The sequence below is a fragment of the Ammospiza nelsoni genome, chromosome Z (genome assembly GCF_027579445.1).
Source record: "Ammospiza nelsoni isolate bAmmNel1 chromosome Z, bAmmNel1.pri, whole genome shotgun sequence".
Lineage (NCBI taxonomy): Eukaryota > Metazoa > Chordata > Aves > Passeriformes > Passerellidae > Ammospiza > Ammospiza nelsoni.
In genome coordinates this window covers 78,973,443-78,994,145 of record NC_080669.1, presented here as the reverse complement: position 1 = coordinate 78,994,145, position 20,703 = coordinate 78,973,443, and the positions used below count along the sequence as shown (strand labels likewise).

Here is a 20,703-nt window from a genome sequence, read left to right as displayed (position 1 = left end):
ATTCGTATGATTACCTTTGAACGAGCCCTCCCAGGCATCCCTCTGGGATTCCCCTCTTTTTCACTGGTGATGATTAGGAAATAAGTGTTAAAGGCAGTGTGGACACCTCTGGGGTTTGCTGGGCAGGGGATTAATCCCCGGCTTTGCCGGTGCAGCCAGGCACATGCAGTGTCATGGGCAAAGGCAAAACCATAGATTTTTATTGCAGGAATGTAATACTGAGACAGGAGGATCTCCATCCACTCTCTCCAATGTCTGTGTCCATCAAGTCACTCAGTTCCTCACTGGATCACAGAAAACATTTCAGACCTCTCTCCTTGCAACAGAATCTTCCCTCCCAGAGCAGTGAAATTTTTGGCCAGGAGGGAGTTTGTAAACACAAGATCCCAAATCTGGTGGGAACTGGACTCAGAAATGAGGTAGCCTTGGGCTTTGCTCCCTGCAGAATTGATTTTCTTCCGCACTTTTTTCTGCTCTTCAGTGTAATCTGAGCATCTGAACCCCTAGTTTTTTGACCAGAAGGTTTTCGGCTCCATCTCCTAAGGGCGGCAAAGGTGACATCTAAGAGACATTACTGCAATTTCTGTTTTAAAACATCAGATGATATCACATCTGCAGGGGTTGGTGCCAGGAAGATGAGATCAACAGTTTCCAGAACAAGTTGTTGCTTTCTTTTTAAAGACAAGAGTCTGGGCTTTTTTTTTTTTTTTTTTTCTTTATTCTTTCTCATTATTTTCTTTAGCTGGCCATTGTTTGTTAAGGGCTTGGAATACTGGGCAAGGGGAATTGTGGAGAAAAGGCATCTCTAGCCACACACTCATCCTTCCCTGCTGAAGGTAACTGGCACACTACCATATCCTGATCAGTGTGACTCAGGTTATTCCACACACATTCACAGAAGCTATTTTGTGACCATTTCCATGTGGTGTGTACTGGGACAGCTCACAGCTTCTGGAGTAACTGCTGAAGTTTGGGAATACTTCTATATGAACCTGCTAGAGCTGCACCACAGATTATATCCAAAGAGATGGATGCAAAGGTAGGAATCCAGAACACCCTTCAAATTGGGTTAATTTGGAATTCCTTGGAGGAGTGGTAAAATGAGTTGAGCTGAGTAGCTCCCAAAAGGCAAGGACAGCTCTAGAACAACTGGTCACTTCATGACATTACCTTCCTCTCCTATTTCATTTTCCACCCACAGGCAGGTCATGATAACAACACCACATAGGATTTAGTTTTCCCTTCCTCTGCAGAGTTGTGGTGTGCATTCTACCAGTAGGGTCCTCTACAGAGATCAAGAAAACTGCCACTTTATGTGTTATACAGCTTATTTTGGAGTCCTTGGTCTTTTGTTATTCACCTTATGATTGTGCTGGTGTTTCCTGGACTACAGCAGTTTACAGCTTGGATGTTCTCCTTTACTGTTTGTAAAACAATTCTCTCATAGCCAAGGAGTGGACAATAATGTCCTGGTTTGTTCCTTTCAGTCCGGTATTTTTTGTGCATCTTACTCTGACTTTTAGCAAGAAGAGAATACAGAAAATCTCTCGTTGGAAAACCATCTGACCCCTTGGACCTATTGCAGGTGCTCATAATAACAGATGTTTCAGGTGTCCCCACAGTGAAGTGAGCTACTCATCCCTCCCCTGTACAAGGAGCTCCTCACTGGTCAGGACTAGTGGGGAAAGTTGGGACAAGGGAAGTGTAGGCTGTAGGAGGTACTTCAGTCATCTAAGGCTAACCCTTGGGGGTTTGTGAGGAAGCCCTCCAGAGCCATGCAGAAAGGTTTATTCTGGAACAGTGACTGGCATGGGTAGGAACTGAGCGATGCCCTTGTGCTGTTCTGGGAGATGGAGATGAGGTTGGGTGGGTGGAAGTGATCCCTGGAGATTGCATCAGCTCAGGGCTTGGGGGATGAGCCCAGCGTGGCTCGTCAGAGCGTGGTACCATCACTCATCTGCAGATGAGTGCAGATCAAACCTTGCAGTTCAGGAGTGGCAGAGTGCAGCTAAGAGAGTAAAGGAAAGCAAAGACCATCAGTTCTCCTTTTGAAATATATTGGATCATTGGGAAGGCATCAAGACGAGCAATTTTAAAAATCAGTAATTTTAAAAATTGAATATCATAGGGAGAGAACTCTCCTCTCTCAAGGACTGGCATTTGATTTAAGTCTACATTGTGGGATGCTCCAGGGTGTGCTTCTCTTTTGTTTCTTTCCTATCCTCTAGTTTGCTCCAGTGGCTCAAGGGCATATTAAGACATTCAAAATGTTTCTAGGTCACCAGACACGTTTGGGTTCTGGGTGCTCCTGAGATAGTCCTCTGCTCTGTCAGCTTTGCTGTTTGAAGGAAGACCAAATCTAATCTGGAGAGTGGGCTGAGAGCACCCTTTAAAAACAGTGTTAGTGTGGCTTCAGTTCTGCATCTTGATTACAGTTGAAATGCTACAGAGGCTGAAGGAATGTAGTCACTTTCCCAGATTAAGTCAGTGGGTAAGGTCGTAATGGCATGAATTTAAATCCATCCCACCCTAGTTAGACCTCTATGACTAGTGGGCACTGGGAAAGCGGAGGATTTAAGGGTGAAGGGGCATGGTATGGAGGAGGCTCCTTGGCCAGGAAGACAGCTCATTTACTGGAAAAACTGCAGATTTAACTTCCCACCACTGTGGATCATGGCAAGTGACTGCTACCCTATTGCATCTGTCCAGCTGAATCTCTGCCCAAACCATGCAGGCTTCAGGGACACTCAAACACACAGCCTATGTGAACACCCTTTGTACAGGAGGTGAAATTTCAGCAAGTGCCACTGCAGGCAGCAGTGCTCCCCGCCATGGAAATCCTTAGCAGATTTCCCTGGTTTGGAAATCTCCTAAGGAGGATACAAATTGTGTGGAGATTGTGAAGATGCTATCCAGGGAACAAAGTGTAAGGCAAGGACAAGAGAACGCAGAGCTGAGCTCATAACCCTGAGTCTCTCCTGCTCTTCTGAGTGCTCTGTGCTTCCATGTGGGTTAAGCTTCCCTGCGTGAGGAGGTTCACTGGAGTCCACAATGAAAGCATAGCTGAGGGAAAAAGTCACGGTCAATGTATGTGAGATGTACTTTCAGTGCCAAGAAAAATCATAAAACAGCCTTCTAAACCCTTAGTTATTTTAAAGTCTAAACAAGACCCAAGGCTGGGTGACTTTATGGTTGGTTCCAGTTGTGTGTCAAATTAAGTAGACAAACCTAACTCTAAGAAAGAAGAAATTACTGTGGCTGAGGCCAAAGTGGTAACATTTAAGTATAAAGACAGCAGCAAAGAAAGCAGAAGTTGTGTAGAATGACTTGTAGTCAACTAACATTAAAATGTCATGAAGAAAAGCAGATGAAAGTTATAAGAAGGAGGAAAATTCCAGAATGAGGTAAAACCAAGGGGTTCTCCAAATATGTAGAAGGATCAAAATTAATCCAGATCCTTGTACTTTTTCTTGCAGGAAAAAATGTGATACTTAGGCTGCTGCTGTTGAAATGAGGTGTGGGTGGCAAAAAGAAAAATGGCTAGTGCAAGGGGAATTTCTTTTCCAGTTGGATGCTGTCAAGGTCATAATCATCTGAAAATGACCTGGATCTTCAGGACATCAGTCCTATGTGCCACGTCCCATGTTGGCTGTTAGTATGTGTGTCCGAACTAGGAAGACAGTTCAGCAAGCATTGTCTCAAATTGGTGTAGTTGGAATATCCCTGAAGTCATAGTAAAGGGCACAGACTCTATTTCATCTTTCAGAAATTGCTTATGGTGTTAAGAATGTCCTCTTCATTGCCACTCTGTTCCTTAACCTCCATGACCAGCACTGGAGCACTACCACTGCAGCTTCCAGAGTCCTCCATACCTATCTATCCTCTTGACTACAGAAAATTTCATTTTGTAGAAAATACTCTTTGGCAAAGCCTTGACTCTTGTGTTACTATAATTAATCAGCTGATTATTGCATTCAAGTGGGTAGGTATGAAATTAATTTTAACAGTGTTTATGAATTTCCCTGTAGGAAAACTCAGACACAAGTACACGTAGAAATGCTGAAGTTTCTTGTGTTGTCACAATACATGGAGATGTTCCTGGCAGGCATTACTGTGAACGTGACTATGTAAGGAATATGGTGCTTTAAAAATAATTCCCATTCACAGGTATAGGGAAGCTAGAAGTGGATTAAAGTTGCAGTTGCCCCAGTTTTGGTCTGGAAGATCAGAGCAGCTGGCAGGTAAAATACCAGGGGACTGGCATATAGGAGGGCACTGTATTGTGAAAAGTCCCACACCTTGGGGAAAAAAGTGAATGTTTTGTTTGTTAAAGTGGGAAAATGAGGTGGGAATGTTGGAAGGCTCATGAGGGTGCTGGGGGGTTCTGGTGAGGAGGGTCCCTGTGACCATGGTGTGGTCGGGCAGGTGTCCCAGAGCACAGGGGAAGGTCATGCTCTCGGGATGAGCAAGCAATTCGGTGCCGAAGCAATCCTCTGGCTGGCTGGAGGAAGCCCTGTGGTTGAGTTATGCAATTGTGCTCTATGAGGCTTTTCTCTGCAGAGTTTTTTCTACTCACAACTTTGGAAAGTGGGTGAGGTGGAGCCTTGGGATCAGCTTGTAGGACTGTGTCTCTGGGTTTAAGGAGTCCTGACCAGCTCCGGTGTTACAGACACAGAGAGAGGGGCTGCTGCTAAGAAATGGATCCCTTCCTAAGTTCATCCTTTTTGAAAACAATTTGATATGTTGGACTCTTTTATTTGCTTGCTTTCTTTTTGAAAGCTTCTGCGTCGGCAGGAGGTAGGTACAGCAAGCAGCTGTTTCCTCTGGAGTTAATTGGGGTTCCCCAAGCCTAGGTGCTCTGCTTTTCTGCTTTACTCCTTCACAGTTTGTAGCACTGAAACATTTTATTTTTAAGGGAGCTACTACACTCTCCCTCCCTACAGGAAACAGAATATAAAAAAAGAAAAAGGGGAGGAAAAGAAAAAAAAAAAAAAAAGGAGTTGGCAAGGAGCCAAGCCCAGTGACTGAAGTAAGAAGTAGGGAACTTGGAGTAAGTGTAGTTGCCGGGACATTGTATGTCAGAGCGAGTCAGCGGCGGATTTTAAGGTGTCGGAGAGGACACGCGATGCCCATCGCGCGGCGCAGATAAGGTTTGCGGCCGTAGGTGAATGTCCTGGCGCTGCGACTGCGAGCGAAGCCGTCGGTCTTGGGAGGGGATAAAGCTGAGTGTAAATGAGAAGAGAGGAGTGTACCGGAGTGCTATGGAGGGCAGCAACTTTGTTGCTGTGACTTTTACAAGCCTTCAAGGGTAAGACTGAACGCGTTCCTTCCGCTCTCTCGTTTTTCCTGCCGGTTTCGGGGCGGTGCGCGGGGGGACAGAAACTTGAGGGTTTTTTTTTTTCAGATCCATGAGTTTTGCCGAGCTTAATCAAAGCGCTCGGGGTTGAGCTTTGCCTACGGGCGAGCTGGGAGACGTCTGGGTGGAGTGAGCTGAGCTGTGCATGATTCCGAGCAGCAGCAGGAGCGGGAGCAGCAGCAGCCGCCCGGGGAAGCTGCTATTGTTTGTTCCAGAGGGATCAGCCTGCCTTTCTCTTTGGGAACCCGCTCCGCCGCAGCCACAGCTGTTGATCCGTAACTTGAGCGTCGTCGCTACTAACCCACCCAGAGGAGCTGAATGCAGTTTTTTGACTGCCACCCCGGTGTCAGTTTAAAGAGTGTTTTAATGAAGACAGATGGAGGATGTTGGATCATTACTTTAAGACGTGGCAGATAACAGACTGAGCCTGTTTCCCAGCAATTACAGCTAATTGCATTGGCACATTGGAGTGTAGGGGTGGGAGCGCGGAGTTCCATGGCTTTCTGTATATATAGATTGGAACAGCACCAGAAAATAGCTGTAGGGCTGGCTCACCTCATCCACAATACCTGTTCAGGTGTGGAAAAAGCAGGGAGGTTTCAGGGATACTTTCAAACTCGTCGCACCGAGTCAGTAGAGCTAAACCAGAGGCTACACTGCTTTTGTAAACCCTGATGGCAGGAGTGACCACTTACAGTGCCTTAAACTTATGCCAGGTTTTAATTTTGCCAAATCTGATTTCAGTCCTGAAAAAGAGTAGTTTTTGGATTCAAAACACACATTTTGGTTGTCCACTCTGCAGCTCACTTTCTGTGTTTGCAAAGCAGGGAGTGGTACAACACATGGTATTCCCTGTTTTGCTCTTGAGGTATTCAAACACAAGAGGATGTAAGGAGGGGTGGAGAAATGCAAATAGTAATGTAGTTCAGTGCTGAAAGATGATTAATACTAATTACTTCTAATGGCTGAAATTTTTGCGTCTTCTTTTGGTAAGGAAGAGCATATGCATTGTTCTCTTTGGAACCAAAATTTGACAAATTTGACTGAAACAGTTAGTACAGCTCCAGTTCAAAGGGGCCTCTTGGCAAACACGCCTTTGTGTGGCACATGGGAAGGTCAGTTTGTGCCAGGTGTGCCAGGCCTTAGTGCTGCTTTACCAGAGCCTTGGCAAACACTGCTCTGTGATGTCCTTCTTTTGCAATACCCGTGAGTGACTGTAACTATCCAGCTCCAGCACAAGGCCATGGATAAAACAGGGAGGTTGAGGACCTGATATGTTTTAAATCCTTAGTATTTTCTCAGATGTGCCTCCAAATCCAGCGTAAAGTGATACATGTTCAAAATTTAGGGACTGAGATCTTGTATTTAACATCACTACTCCACCAAGAGCAATGAGTGGAAAAAAGAGGTTTTCAACCTTTTTTGTCATGATGCTTACTCTCTGGGATCTATTTTCTCATACGTTGAGTTATTGGTTGGAAATTTAGTAGTTTAGCATGAAAAATAATAGAATTCTAAGATCAGTGGGTATTTGTGATCATTACATCATCTAAACAGAAATTTTTTTAAAAACTCAAACTTTTGTGCAAAAACTGACCTGACCTGGAAAGGTGAGTGGAGGCATGATACGCTTTCTGAATCTGTACCTGCACAGGGTTGTTTAAAGTTTTTTGTGCATACACATACCACAGGATATTTGGTGGCAAAACTGACTGGAGAAACCTTGTCCTTCTGACTAATTCTCCTCATTTCTAGGAGCTTGCTTCTCATACTTCAGCACTGCCTCCTCAGATCTGATATGACCACTGCTTGGGCAGGAATTTCAGTCTGTACTGAACTACACCCCATGATCTGGATTAAAATAAACCTTCCAAAAATGATTGTATTTAACATGGATCATTTCACAGAGTCTGGGAATGAAGTGATAGGAACAGAGGCACTAAGTATATTCTAATTCATATTTATCATTGAATCTGATGTATCATATAGCTTTGTCCAGAGAAACAGGGCCAAGAAAAGAGACATGTTTTCCATCCACAACATCTGCTCTGCATTCATCCAGCTTGTGCCATGCCTTTTGTCATTTTGCCATTTAAGGCTGTGGTGGTGGGAAATGCCTCCCTCCTCCTCCAGTTTGCAGTACAGCCCTCAGTGAACCTTTGCAAAGCCCACGTGTCGTAGCTCATTGCAACTTACCTCTCATGCAGGAGGAGCTTTGCAGTTGTGTTCTCAAGCCGAATCATTGAATTGTGGAATGGTTTAGGTCGGAAGGAACCTTAAATATTGTCCTGTTCCAACTCCTCTGCCATGGGCAGGAACACGTTTCACTAGTCCAGGTTGCTCAGAGCCCCATCCAGCCTGGCCTTGAGAATCTCCAGGCATGAGGTACCCTCAGCTTCTCTGGGTGGCTGTGCCAGTGTCTCATCATCCTCCCAGTAAAGAATTTCTGCTTAATATCTAATAAAACCCTACTCTCTTTAAGTTTGAAGCCATTCACCCTTGTCCTGGCATTATGTGCCTTGCTGAAAGTTCTTCTCAAGTTCTCTTGTAGCCGAAGTACTGAAATTTGCTCTAAGATCCCACCAAAGCCTTCCCTTCTTCAGGCTAAACAACCCCCATTCTCTCAGCCTTTCCTCACAGCAGAGCTGCTCCATTCCTCTGATCACCTTGGTGGCTCCTCTGTGCTGGCTCCAGCAGGTCCCTGTGGTTCCTGTGCTGGGAGCCCAGGGCTGGATGCAGGGCTCCAGGTGGGTCTCAGCAGAGCAGAGCAGAGGGGCAGAATCCCCTCCCTGCCCTGCTGCCCACGGGGCTCTGGGTGCAGCCCAGGACACGTTTGGCTCTCTGGGCTGAGTGCACACAGCCAGCTCATGTTGAGCTTCTCATCCAGCAGCTCCCTCAAGCCCTTCTCCTCTGGTCTGCTTTCAATCCATTCCCTGCCCAACCTGTACTTGGGATTACCTTGACCCACCTCACTTCTACCTCTCTTAAATGAGGCAGAATTTGGGTTGTGAGAAAACATCACTTTCCTATTCAAGATTTGTCAAAGAAGCTTCTCATTGTGGCTATTGAAACACCCAGAGCTCTTGATCAGACTGTCAGCAGCCATAAAGCAGGTGGACTGTCAATATGTGGATTATCACACATTGCAGATGTGTGAGCAGCAGAAAGTTCATAGAGCCCCGTAGGTACAACAGTTTTCTGTGGTGAGAGGGGATAATTTATTTGTAGCTTGTACCCCCAATTCCCTGTGAGAAATGGGAATTCAAGCTTTAAATAATTTCTGCTATAGGGCCTGAAAACATGGGGAAGCAACACGTTGTCCTATTAAGCTGAGGGGGCCTACATGAGTGCTCAGATGCTCTGAGCCCCAGTTGATTACTGACAATGCTGTGTACCTGGGGTAAAAATAAATGAAGCAAATCCAAAAATAATCAAGTGAAAAGCGGAACAACAAAGAGTCCAGAAGGGCTGACACAGACTGTGGAAAGCAACTAGAGGAGACTGAAGCAGTGCTTCACTTTGCCTGACCATAGCTGGTGCCAGGGAAAATTAACACAAACAGGAAATTGCCTTTTTTTTCTGACTGTAGAATGTTTTTTGTGTGTTTATGGGTTTTTAATTAATTCAGGAAAAGGAGGCCATGAAATTGTCCTACCAAAATTTGAGAAGTACTTAAGCCACACAACAAAAGAAATATGAGATAACCTTTTTTCCCTGATAATTTTAATTTTTTTTCCCCTGGAAAGCATAAAGAGAAATTAAAACTGTAATTAAAAATAGATGTGAGTGATAGGAGGCTGATGACCCATTCCATTGCAAGTTTGGAGTGGAAACTGAATCTCAGATTTAAAAAATAGGAAAATAAAGAAAACTGAACAGGGGCATGAATTTTGATTATGTGTGAAATCTGTGGGGGAAAAAATACCCAGAGGGACGTTGTTGATAAATTCAAGTGCAAAGGTGTTGGACCATTCAGGTAGAATTGAGAGTCTAAAATAACCTAAGAAAAAAAAAATGGGGCTAAAAGGCAGGAAGAGGCAAGGTCAGCCAGGAGAGCACATGTGTCTGCACAAGCTGTCATAAGTGAGACAAACGGGAGCAGTACCTGTGGCTCCACCAAAGGGGACAATTTCACCATTACTTGCTTGTGTTTCTTTTCACACTGACAGCTGGTGGTCAGCGAGCTCTCAAACTGAAAACAGACACCTGTGTGTGACAGTGCAGAGTCACAGAGGGGATGTGAGCAGGCAACCTTGCACAGAAGCCACAGCCCTCCTGAGAGTGGCTTTCCTCTGTAAAGAACTATGGGGATTAGATGTGTGAGTCAATAACAAAGCAGTAAAGGAAGATATTTGCAATATTATGAAAATAAAGGGTACACATCAATGCAATAGGGGTGTGTCCAGCCCTTAATGCCATCATCTGTGTGCCCATTGAATACTGACACATTTTCAAATGACATTGTGGTTTGGGCAAGTCAGGAACTGAGTTTTGCCTAGAGGATCAGGTCAGCTTGGCAAGGATTCATACAGAACTCCTGGGATTTAACTAAGTGAGCAGGTATGCCAAGAGTGTGTGGTGGTAGTGATGTGTTGGAGAGGTAATTGGTGCAAATGGATGTGGCAAAGTTATCTCCCGTCTTCCCTAAAAGGCAAAGGTTTGTGGGAATTGAAAGCCCATAAGGGTATTTGTGCTGCCATGATGGTAATTTAAATTTACTGCTGAATGAAGACATTCAATGCATGCAATCCTGATTTAATGCACTGAGAAGCTGTGGGAACTACATGCTTTCCTATCAAAATACTGTATTGTTTCAGTCTTCTTGTCATGCTGCAGTCCCACCAGAAACCAGGGTTCAAAGAATCACAGTAATTAACAAAAGCCATGTGTCAGAGCTGAAGGAAGTTTCAGGTTTTTTGTTTGGAAGATGTGAAAGTCTATTATTTGTTTCATGTTATTACTGATGAAAGAAAGCTTATAACCACCTTCGCTTCTCTGCTCCCCCAAAAATATAAACATCCTTTTTTCACCCTCTGCTGAAATTATATGCCTTGTTAATTGAGTACACAGCTGGGAGAGGTTTGGTAGCTGGGGATTGTTTTTCTAAAAATTTTGGAAAATACATGAAGATCCAGGGTTCATATGGGTCATGTAATCATCAATATGATGATTATAACCAGTTAACCTTTTGCATATTTGTGCTGACAGTGAGGAGTGACTTTTGTTTTTCTGAAATGTTCTGCAAATACAGCAACATCCAGAGTTCATATGGATCATGTAATCATCAATATTTTGATTACAGCCATCCTTGTGCAGCCAGGATTACCAGATCAGGGATTTTCAGATCTGTGACTCCTGGTGCTTCAGGAAATCTGAGGTCTTTACCTCTATGTGTGTGAGGAGTGTCTTGCTCTTCCCGCCATCTTATGGGGAGCTCTCTGTCCTTGTTAGTAGGGTTTTGTAAGACATAATAGTAATCCTAAAACATGGAAGAAATATGTTGAAAGTGATAGACTGAGGTCAGGGATGGAAAGTAAGTTGGGTCAGCAGGGTCAAGAAAGCTTTAGGTTGTGACATTGCATATTTTAACTTTAAGTGGTTTGTCTTCATGGGCAGAGAAGTTCTGGGGAGAGGTGGTACCAAAGCACTTGTCACGATGAGCAGAAACAATTGGAGGAGTGAACAGAGAAAGGACATCTTCCAAGTAGAGTGGGCACAGAGAGGCTCCCAAACCCCTCACTGAATTCAGGTTCATGCAACTGCAGCTGCTAAATATAGCTTTGCTGGAGCATCTGGAGCACAAGTTTGGCATATGTGGGGATTGTAGAGTTTTCCCTAAAGTTTACCCTTTTTTCTGCAAACACATGAAGTCCAAGCTCACACTGGTGGTGTTGTATCAGGCTTGCATTTGGGCAGTGGCATAGGCTGTCTTTGTATGTGAGTGTTTCCAAAATATGATATATTTGCTGTTCCTGTCTCCTTAGGCACCCTTGCTCTGCACAGATAGCATAGGATAAATTTAAAAACTGCATTCTGTTACCTAGAAAACTTGTTCTGGATAGACTGTGACTCTCTCAAGTGCCCCAGCTTGCCTCACTGACCACTTAAGCAACTGCTACAGTGTTCCTGTTGATTCAGGCTCCTGGTCACAGAGCAATGCCAGCTTTTCTCCTGTTCACAGATCCTCTAGGTTGTCAGCCCCAATACCACCTTCAAAGCCTTTAAATAAACTTGTCTGATGATTGGGACACTGAAAATTTCACCACAAGCCAGTTTTGATGTGTTGGTTTTTTTTTTTTTTTTTTTTTATGCTCTATTCCTCTCCTATCAGGACATATTCAGAGCCTGAAATGCATTTCTGGTGCCTGGCCTTAGCTTCTGGGCCAGGCAGTTTGCAGCCAGCGGAGGAGAAGTTTTATTGTGGTATGCCCCAAACATGCAGGATGACCAGGAATGGACAACTGTGTGAGCCAGCACGTGTTAAGCAGCAGCAGATTTACAGGAAACCAGTGCTTCCCGCTGCTTCCTCCTCTTCAAGGAGGCTGGTCTTGCTCTGGGTAGACACACAGTTCCTCTGTACCTAAAGTACAAGCTCTGGGTGTGTATTTCTCATTTTCATATGGCACCAATGTAATGAGAACGTCCCTTTCAGCTTCTCCTCCACTGGTCCCTTCTTTGTGCCATGTCAGGTGATGAATTGACCAGCATGTCCCAGGTAAGGTGGCCCACTGATGCAACTTGAAAACTTAAGATTGTTTTGTATTTTAATGCATTCTAGATGATAAACTGTGTCTGCTAGCCACAGTGCTCGGGAGTTTGTTTCCCCCATTTATTTGGCATAGAAGGACATGTTTGTGCTGCTCTATGTGTTGTGAATTGCCTTCTCTTTTCTCTTGCAGAAGTTCCATGGAGTTGGACTAAAATAAAGTTTTGGGATGTCTCTATTTGGATTAAAATTTGGAAAGAAGAAATTGAAAGGTGAGTGTGGTCTGTTAATGCCATTTTCATGGGAGCAAAGGAATGTAAATACAGCACATGTGCAAGTCCCTGAGCTCCTGTTTGAGAGCATATCTGGCCCAGAGCAGGTGGGAGAAAATACACTTTCTTTCCTTTTCCTGCATTTCATACTGCCTTGGAGGAGTGCTGCAGACTGGGTGCTAGGGAATGGGGGCATGTCTGCAACAGGACCAGCTACAGAGTTTGTGCACTGTCGTGACACATGACTGCCTTGGGGAAGTTGGGTTTTGGTGGTTTTTTTTTACAGGAATCCTTTGCGGGAGTGGGTGGATGAGCAATGCACATTGCGAAGGTCCAGTGCAGTCTTTGGATGGTGAAATGTACTGGTGCATCTCAAATTCTGTGTTCAATTTTGAGCCCTTCACAAGAAAGACTTTGAGGTGCTGGAGTGTGTCCAGAGAAGGGAAAAGAAGCTGGTGAAGGGTCTAGAGTACAAGTCTTATAAAGAGCAGCTGAAGGAGCTGGGGGGCGTTTAACCTGGAGAAAATGAGGCCCAAAGGAGGCCTTATTGTTTTCTAAAAGTACCTGAAAGGAAGCTGTAGTTTAGGTGGGGGTCAGTCTCTTCTCTCAGGTAACAAGCAACAGGACAAGAAGAAATGGCCTCAATACTTCAGGGGAAGTTAGGATATTAGGAAAAATTTCTTCACAGAAAGGGTTGTCAAGTATAGAACAGGCTGCCCATGGCAGTGGTGGAGTCACCATCTCTGGAGGTGCTTTTAACAGATGTGTAGATGTGGCATTTAAGGACATGGTTTAGTGATGGAGTTAGCAGTGCTGGGTAAACAGTTGGGTTTGCTGATCTTGGAGGTCTTTTACAATCTAAACAATTGTATGATTCTGTTTTATGATGGCAGTGGCCCAGATATTCCCTCCAATCAGAAACAGGAAGAAGAGTAAATTAGAGACATGGACCCTGAGAGCACACCCGTGTGTGCACCCTGAGAGACCCAGTGTGCAGTCTCTGGTTGGGGATCCAGGTCTGCAGACATGGTGAAGAGGGAAAGTCTCTAGCCTTTCCTTTCTGGGTGTTCCCCTCTGTATTTGATGAATGTGGAATTACTGCCCTACTTGTATTTTGACAAGAAATTCTTTTCCAACCTCTCTGAGCTCAAAAGCTTGAACAGCTTTTTCCCAGGGGTTTATTTTTGCAATTGTGCTGCTATTTCCCCTTCCTGGACCAGGGCAGACTGTGAGCCCTGGTGTTAAGACAGGGGCATCCGTTTGCTTCTCTGACAGTCCCAGGAGAGGAGGTTGATATTGCTCCCAGGGAAGGATCTCTGCCAGCCCCAGATATTTTTTACCCCATCTTGGCTTTGCAGATGAGGGAGCACGGGTTTGTCTGTGAGCCGCTGTCCACTCAGGGCACCCCACTTGTAATGAAGTAGCTGTTCAGATTATCAAAGAAATTCTGTTGCTATATTAGGAAAGTGTTGTGTTTTGCCTGGGCCCGGGCCTGGGTTTTAGCAGGGACGGGTTCAGCCCCCCCACGCTCAAACAAATATTTGAGGAACTCAGATCTTCCTAGATATAAAGCCTGTATTTTATTGGGAAGAATAATTTCTTTTCACATCCAATCATCAGTTCAAAACCAATGAAGGCAAACTGGAAAAAGTTCAGAGGATAAAGGAAGCAGAGGTGATCAGGGAATGAGGAGCTTCCACAACAGGAAGCTGAGACTGTTTTCTCCTCCTCTTGTGTTTTTAATTATTTTGCCTTGCATCCCCAAAGCTATGATTTCTCCTTGCAAACATTTAACTAGACGTGTTAACTAGAATGTTAACTAGAATGTCAGTGTTGAAGTGCTGTTTTAATCCAGGAGTTTATGAGTCTTTGTGTTTGTAGAAGTCCAGAGGACTGTGCTGCCTGAGAGCAGGCAAGGCCCTCCCACAGGGAGCATCCCATGTGCTCATCTTGGAGGGGCAGTACTGCTTATGGAAAGACCAAATTTCTGTTCCAAAAACAAAGCTGGATGACGTTTAATGTTGCTGAAGAGCCATGCTCATGATATGACTTTAGTTGGAGGGAATGTTTTACCTCAGGCATCAGCTGCTAGACCTGGGATAAGGATTGCTCCCATGACACCCAGCATTTTTCCCCAGCAAGGCATGGTTTCCACATGAGCTGAGGTGCAGGTGAAATATGATAGGTTTAGTTTAAGAGGACAGGTTACATGGTCTTAAGTTTCTTGGAGATAAGGGTTGGCTTTTTATAGTCTCAAGTTCTTTATAGAAGTTTATCAGGAGTGTAACTAAAACGCAGCTCATGTTGACACACAAAGATGCCTGGAGGAGACCCGCTGCTGGGTAATGTTGGTGAAGCTGTTCCAGCTGAAGCAGGGAGGTACACCTCTTAGATAAGCAGCAGAGGTGTTTCTATGGAAAAGGTGCCTGAGATCTTTTACACTGAGGTTTAACCTACAGTGGACATGGGTGGAAGGGGGGCACTTCTAGTTCATCAAATGTGTGGAGGGTTGGAGATGGCTGATTGTTGGAATCTGAAATGCAAGGAATTCTTAGGACTTTGGGCCTGTAAGCAAAAGCTTGGAATTAAACACAGAAGTTGATCTGAGATCTTGGAAGGGGCTTCAGAACTTGAGAATGTGGATAGAGCGAGAATGTGGAGTTATAGTTTAAAGTAGAGACACGTTAAGTTAAGAAGAAGAAAGTTTAGATGTAGGGGGAAAAAAGTACTTACAAATGTAAACAAGACGTTTAGAATGTAGTATTGTAGGTTTGTGTATCATAACATGATTGGCTAAGAAATTGGTAGTAAGATTGGCTTATCTTATAGCGTAAGATTGGCTTACACTGTAGCATGAGTCTGTAAGATGAAAGATTTAAGGATTGGATCAAAAACATAAATATCCTTGTTGGTAGTGCTTTATTGGTCAAGAAATCCTTAAAAGGTCTTGTAACTAGGCGTTTTGTGACGTTCTGAACCACATAGTAAAGATGTGAGCTGAACTCACCCTTCCTGTCTATGTAGAAGATAAAAAAAATAAATCACACAATCAAAAACAATTCAGAGGTCCATCTCTAACTCATTCAAAATTCCTTTAAAAATCCCCATAACTGGTGCCCTGTGATAACTGTGGACCATCTCTGTTCACTGGCTTCCTCCCATGGTGGTTTAGTTCAGCATTGGAGCTTCATACCTCAAGAACAGGAATAGGCAGGTACTGTCCGTCGGAAAAATGGGAATAGAGAGCAGGGAGAATTCATCTACACAGATGGAAAAGCAGTCATCACAGATGGAAGAGCAGTCATTACTGCAGTTTCGTCTCCATAAGCCCAGCCTCAGGGCACTGTGAGAGGAGGAAGGAGGTTATAAATTGAGCTAGGGCTTTTGGAAGGCTCCCCTGGGTTTTCCTTCTTGCCACTCACCAAGGCAGCTGGGCTTGGAGCAGGCAGGCTCTGGGCAGAGCTTGGCAGCTCCTGAGGAAGGCAGCCCATGACTGGCACATCTAGCTCAGCTGCCTTCTGGGACCCCTGTTCCGATCCAATAGGAAGTGTCTCACCACAATAGAAATTGAGTATGAAAAATGTATTTACTTTTACATAATTTCCCATGAGGGAAATAACTGTGAATTGAAAAACTTCTCAAAGTTCGTTTTGGAGCTGTATTTATTTTTATGATTTTTTTGCATCACTTCCTATCACTGTGCATTGCTGTTATTAACAACAAGTGCAATTGTGTTAAGCTGTGGAATTTACCAGCATGTCTAAGGGATATGGTTTTCTAGTAAAGGAAATTATATGTGCCAGCCACTCACTGTCAGACTAGTTTTCAAAATAAAAAGACAAAAAAAGCTGCTTTTTTGGACATGCTAATATTAGTCAAAATATTGTGAACTATTATCAGAAATAAAACCAGGACACAGAGTGATATAAAATTCTAAACCAACTGTGGAGGGGGAAAAATCAGTTTTTTAAAATGAAGAAAAGACAATTTATATTGCTATTATATTTGAAAAATGTGTATTTCATTCTGAAGTGGACTGAAACAAATATGAAAAGACATAGATGCTTCTTGAGAATTAATTTGCTGCCAGGCATTTTTGAGACATGATGAGTCCCCATGTCTGCCCATAGCCAGGGCAGGTGGCTGAGATATTGCCAGGAGTAGGAAAGGAAGGAAAACCAGAGCTGGTGTTATTGCAGGAGATGGGAAAAGGGAAGAGATGAGTCAACCTAGGTCCCTTCCTAGAAAAAGCTACAAGAGAATATTATCAGGTTTAAGGTTATCCAACACTTCTTCCACCTGTGTCCCAAGAGTGCTATTTGACCACAAATGTTGTACATGCTGTGAAAATCTGGGGCATCCTTTTGGAGCTGTCTTTTCTTCTTTTCTCTTTTCTTATGGTGATAACAGAAAACGCTGCTTTTAGAAAAGGGCAGGGTCTACCATTGAACTTTATGTTGATATTAAAAATGCACTAGACCTAAGGCGAAAAAATATTTCCACTTCACCCTCAGGGTTTTTTATTTCAGACCTTTCTTCTGCTCTATGATAATGGAGGAGGTCAGTACATCACCAAAGTGGGCCCTCTGTTAGTGATGCCAGTAGCAAAATATTTTGGCTTTCTATGCCCTGGATATATGGAATGTTTTACTTGTGTGAGAAATTCCACTATGTGTGGTGTTTGTTTGATGTTTAGCAGGAGGCTGAGCTCAGTACCAATCACCAAAGACTCTGACCATGACCATAAAAGGGTATTTGTTGCATTTTATTTCTTCAGGAGGAAGGAGGATTCTTGGTTTTTGAGGCAAAAAGATATAATTAATATATTTATTTAATAATGGAGGGACAGGAAGGATGAAAGAGGGCTAAACCCATTGATGATGGTGTCGCTCTAAGGTCATGGTGTATCCTTTTTCTTAATTAAATGCCTCACACTCAGCACAGTCTACTTCATTTCTGAGATGAAAATGCACGTGATTGCCAGCATAAATCCTCTCCAGCCAGAGCAGTCAGTGAGTCTACACAGAAGAGGGGGCATCTGCACATTAAAAATGTGTGGGTTTGTAGCGTGGAGTTCAGGAGAGCCCCCCCAATGAGTCAATAAAAAACCCACATTTGCTTGCCAATCAGCTGAACATGTTCCTGCTCCGAGCTGGGCTTGGCTCTGACCTTCCTCTCCCCCTTTCCATCCCAGTGGTTTCTCAGTGCTGCTGCTGCCCCAGCCACGCTCACTGAACCCTGCCAGGCTCTGGCTGCAGTTCAGGGCAGGGATGGGCTTTGGTTTCGTGCTGCAGAGCAGCAGGTGCACGGCGCCGCTCAGGTTACAGCGTGAGGGTGGCATGGCACTTAGGAAAGGAGGGTCTGACAAATGTCTGTGTCCCAGACTGGCTGTGAAATATAGATATTTAATCACTATGATCCTCAGCCTGTCATACAGCTCTTTGCTTCACCCATGCATCCTGTGATCCATATGAGAGGGTAAACCTTTGGTGTAAAGATCCCTGGCTTTGGTGTTGGATGAAGTTCACTTGTTGCAGCTCTGATGCCAGAAGGGCACTGCTGTGTTATGAATGTGAAATTCTGTGGTACCAGTGCTGTAAGAAATAATCCCGTTGTCTTTACCCCAGTTGCAGGGACTCTACCCAGACACAGCACCTGCAAATCGAGACACTTGTTGCATAGTTATTTCGCCTCAAATGGTTGCAAAAAGGGGAAATTATGGCTTTTAGGTGCAATGAGACTTTAGCTATTAGCTATAATTACCTCCTAGTAGAAAAAGATTTTGGTTGCCTAACACAGTATATGATGACTTGCCCTCTCCCATGGAGTTGCCTTTCAGTGGAGACTGTAATTCTCAGGTTCTTTGAGGGGAGGGTAGAGGGAACGACTCACCATGGCAGTTTTCAATCTATTGTGCACATAGAGGAGCAGTCCAGCAAAGACCAGAAAACAGGGCCAGGATTTGTTTGTCTGTCAGGAGGTGGCTGGTCTCCTGGATGCTGGGTGTGAGGTGGCCATACCAGAAGCTGGGCCACACAATGATGATGAGGTGCCCAAAAGTAGGGACAACAAAAGTTAGGAGGGAGGTGAGACAAGGAGGAGGTGGCAGGAGACACATCATGAGATGTGTGACTAGAGGGGGTCTTCTGGGACCTCTCACAGCCTGTTGCAGTAGAGACCTGAATTACAGCCCCAGTAGGGTCAGTTCCCTTGGAGCCAAAACAATCTGTTACAGCTTTCACAACTTGGTAATAGCATTGCTAAGAACCACTCTATAAGGGAAGCTGGGGAGATGAGTCCAGCTCCTGGATGCCATTCTTTGTAGCTGGTCCAGGGCAGAGTTTTTGCTCTTGAGGTCACTTGTTTAAAGGGTGGAGGAGAGATTATTGTTTTCACAGAGTTTATGCTGTCTCTGTTCTGTTGTCAGGGTTAGTTATGCAGGCACTCCCCTAAGTGGGCTGTGTTAATTTCGTGCATGGAGTATCAGTGCCTAGTTTGTAAAGCACTTGGCAAAACCAGGCAGACCTTAACCTCCCATTTCTTGGAGCCACAAGACCCAATATCTACAAAACTTTTCCAATACCCTGTTGAAAGCACTTCTCTTGGCAAATGCTCCTTAGCATAAACCAGAAACTAATTTCCAGGCTGTCTGACCAGATCTTGAATCTAACCTTTTGCAGGACTTTTCCATGCAGCAGTCCTAAAGTAAGAAGGCTGGTGGGCTGGCCAGTTACATTTATAGCTGATTTTTTGGCATGGGTTTAATTTTATTAAATACAGATGTTATTCTGAGGTTTAGCTTCTAAAACTGTCTGCCTGAGAAAACAGGCACTTTCCCAGTGACTTGGTCTCAGTGGTTAGACCAAGAACTGGGCACTAAGCCATATTTATGTACGCCGAGTTTCCACTGATGAATAATTTAAAATAGTTTTCAGTGGCAGTGAAATGATAACTTGGAGCACAAATACCATTCCTTCTTTCCAGTGAATGCAATTTGCAGAAGCAGAACATTTGATTTACTTAGAGATATATTAAAAAGTTTCAAGAAATGAAAAACTTCTCATCTGATATCCGTACAGCTTCACTCTCCCTTTTTCCTCATTGCTTTCAGAATCAACAGGGCATGCTAAGACATGCATGCTTGGATCTACAGCCAAAAAACCCTGAGTTATGGTTTCCTGGCAAAGCTGGTGTAATGCTTGACTTTTCTTAATATTTTGTTTACTGTGATCATCCAAGAGACTTCATTTCTGTCCTGACTATTCCAGAAACAAATGAGAGTCATGTGGTCTGCAGTGGTTGAGAACTGCTGGATTAGGAGGCAGCAGTAGGACCTCACAGTCCTCAGCTGGTAAAAGCCACTGAGGCAGTGTTGCCCTGCGCATGTGGTCACAGTGGTTCTCCCTTGGTGTAGCCAGAGGACAGGAAGCTCTCCTTGCTGATGCTGTTGGATGAGGCTCTCTGTGACATTTATTGTGGTTAGTCTTGATTTAGCCAAAGATACTGGCTCTTACCCAGCAGGAAAAATTAAATGTCACCACTAGGAATTAGCCTTGTATTTTGGCCTTTAGGGAGACTGCCTCTGAGAGAGATGGACGGCTACGGCAGGCAAAGGCTCCATTCAGTTTTGAACCAGGTTCACAGTTACCTGGGGCCTGAAGAAAGGGTTATCACAGGAAACCTGCCCTTAAGTGCTGTATGGGTGTGCAGTGCCTTGATTCTCATTCCTGTTCTGTTTCATGTCCCACTGCCTGCCTCACATTTCTGTGCCATCCCAGAGCTGTTTGCTGCCATTAATATTTCTCACATAAAAGCCACTTGGAAAGTGCATCTCTCACTGTTCTGAGAGGCTCCTTTCCCCACTGGGGCACATACATGTGTCAGCTTTTTTCTAAGTGCATTTGAGACCCCTGAGTTCAAATCCATGTGTCAAGTGCCTCTTCCCCGGCTGCCAAGACCCTGGGGGCAACCTGAGAAAGGGGATGGCTTCTTGCTCCCTCAGAGTGCCCTGGGAAGAGCAAAGGAGCTCAGGGCATGTTCAGCTGTTGCCTGCAGCACTTGGATTTCCGCTTCTGCATGCAGAACAGAAAGCCACTAAGGACTTCAGAAGCTGCAGTTTGTGACACCGAGGCTCTCCAAAGCTTTGTCATTTATTCCTATTTACATTAACACCATTTATCTTTTCTGAGGCACTTCTTCCAGGGCTAGGCTTGGAGCCCCTGAGGAGGGGATAAGGGTAGCACTTACTGTATGGCAGGAAACAGGCAAGTGTTGGGAAGTTCTGTTTTTTCACAAATAGCTTTATCTTTGACCGGCTTTAAGGATACCAGTTGTTCTCAGACAAATTCCTGAAGGAGCACACAACACAA

At 44.4% G+C, this 20,703-nt stretch overlaps 1 protein-coding gene across 2 annotated transcripts in view; it reads left to right on the top strand.

Moving 5' to 3' along the window:
* Positions 1–4,720: 4,720 nt before the first annotated feature.
* Positions 4,721–20,703, top strand: part of LOC132086256 (phospholipid-transporting ATPase ID-like) — a 73,895-nt gene continuing 57,912 nt past the window's right edge. Inside the window, exons 1-2 of one of the 2 annotated variants that reach the window (XM_059491775.1) lie at positions 4,721–4,797; positions 12,256–12,334. In XM_059491775.1, the coding sequence (XP_059347758.1) occupies positions 12,292–12,334 (43 nt within the window). In that variant the 5' untranslated portion in view covers positions 4,721–4,797; positions 12,256–12,291. Of the gene's footprint in view, positions 4,798–4,848; positions 5,309–12,255; positions 12,335–20,703 lie in introns of those variants that run through there. The other variant, XM_059491774.1, reaches the window with a different exon arrangement.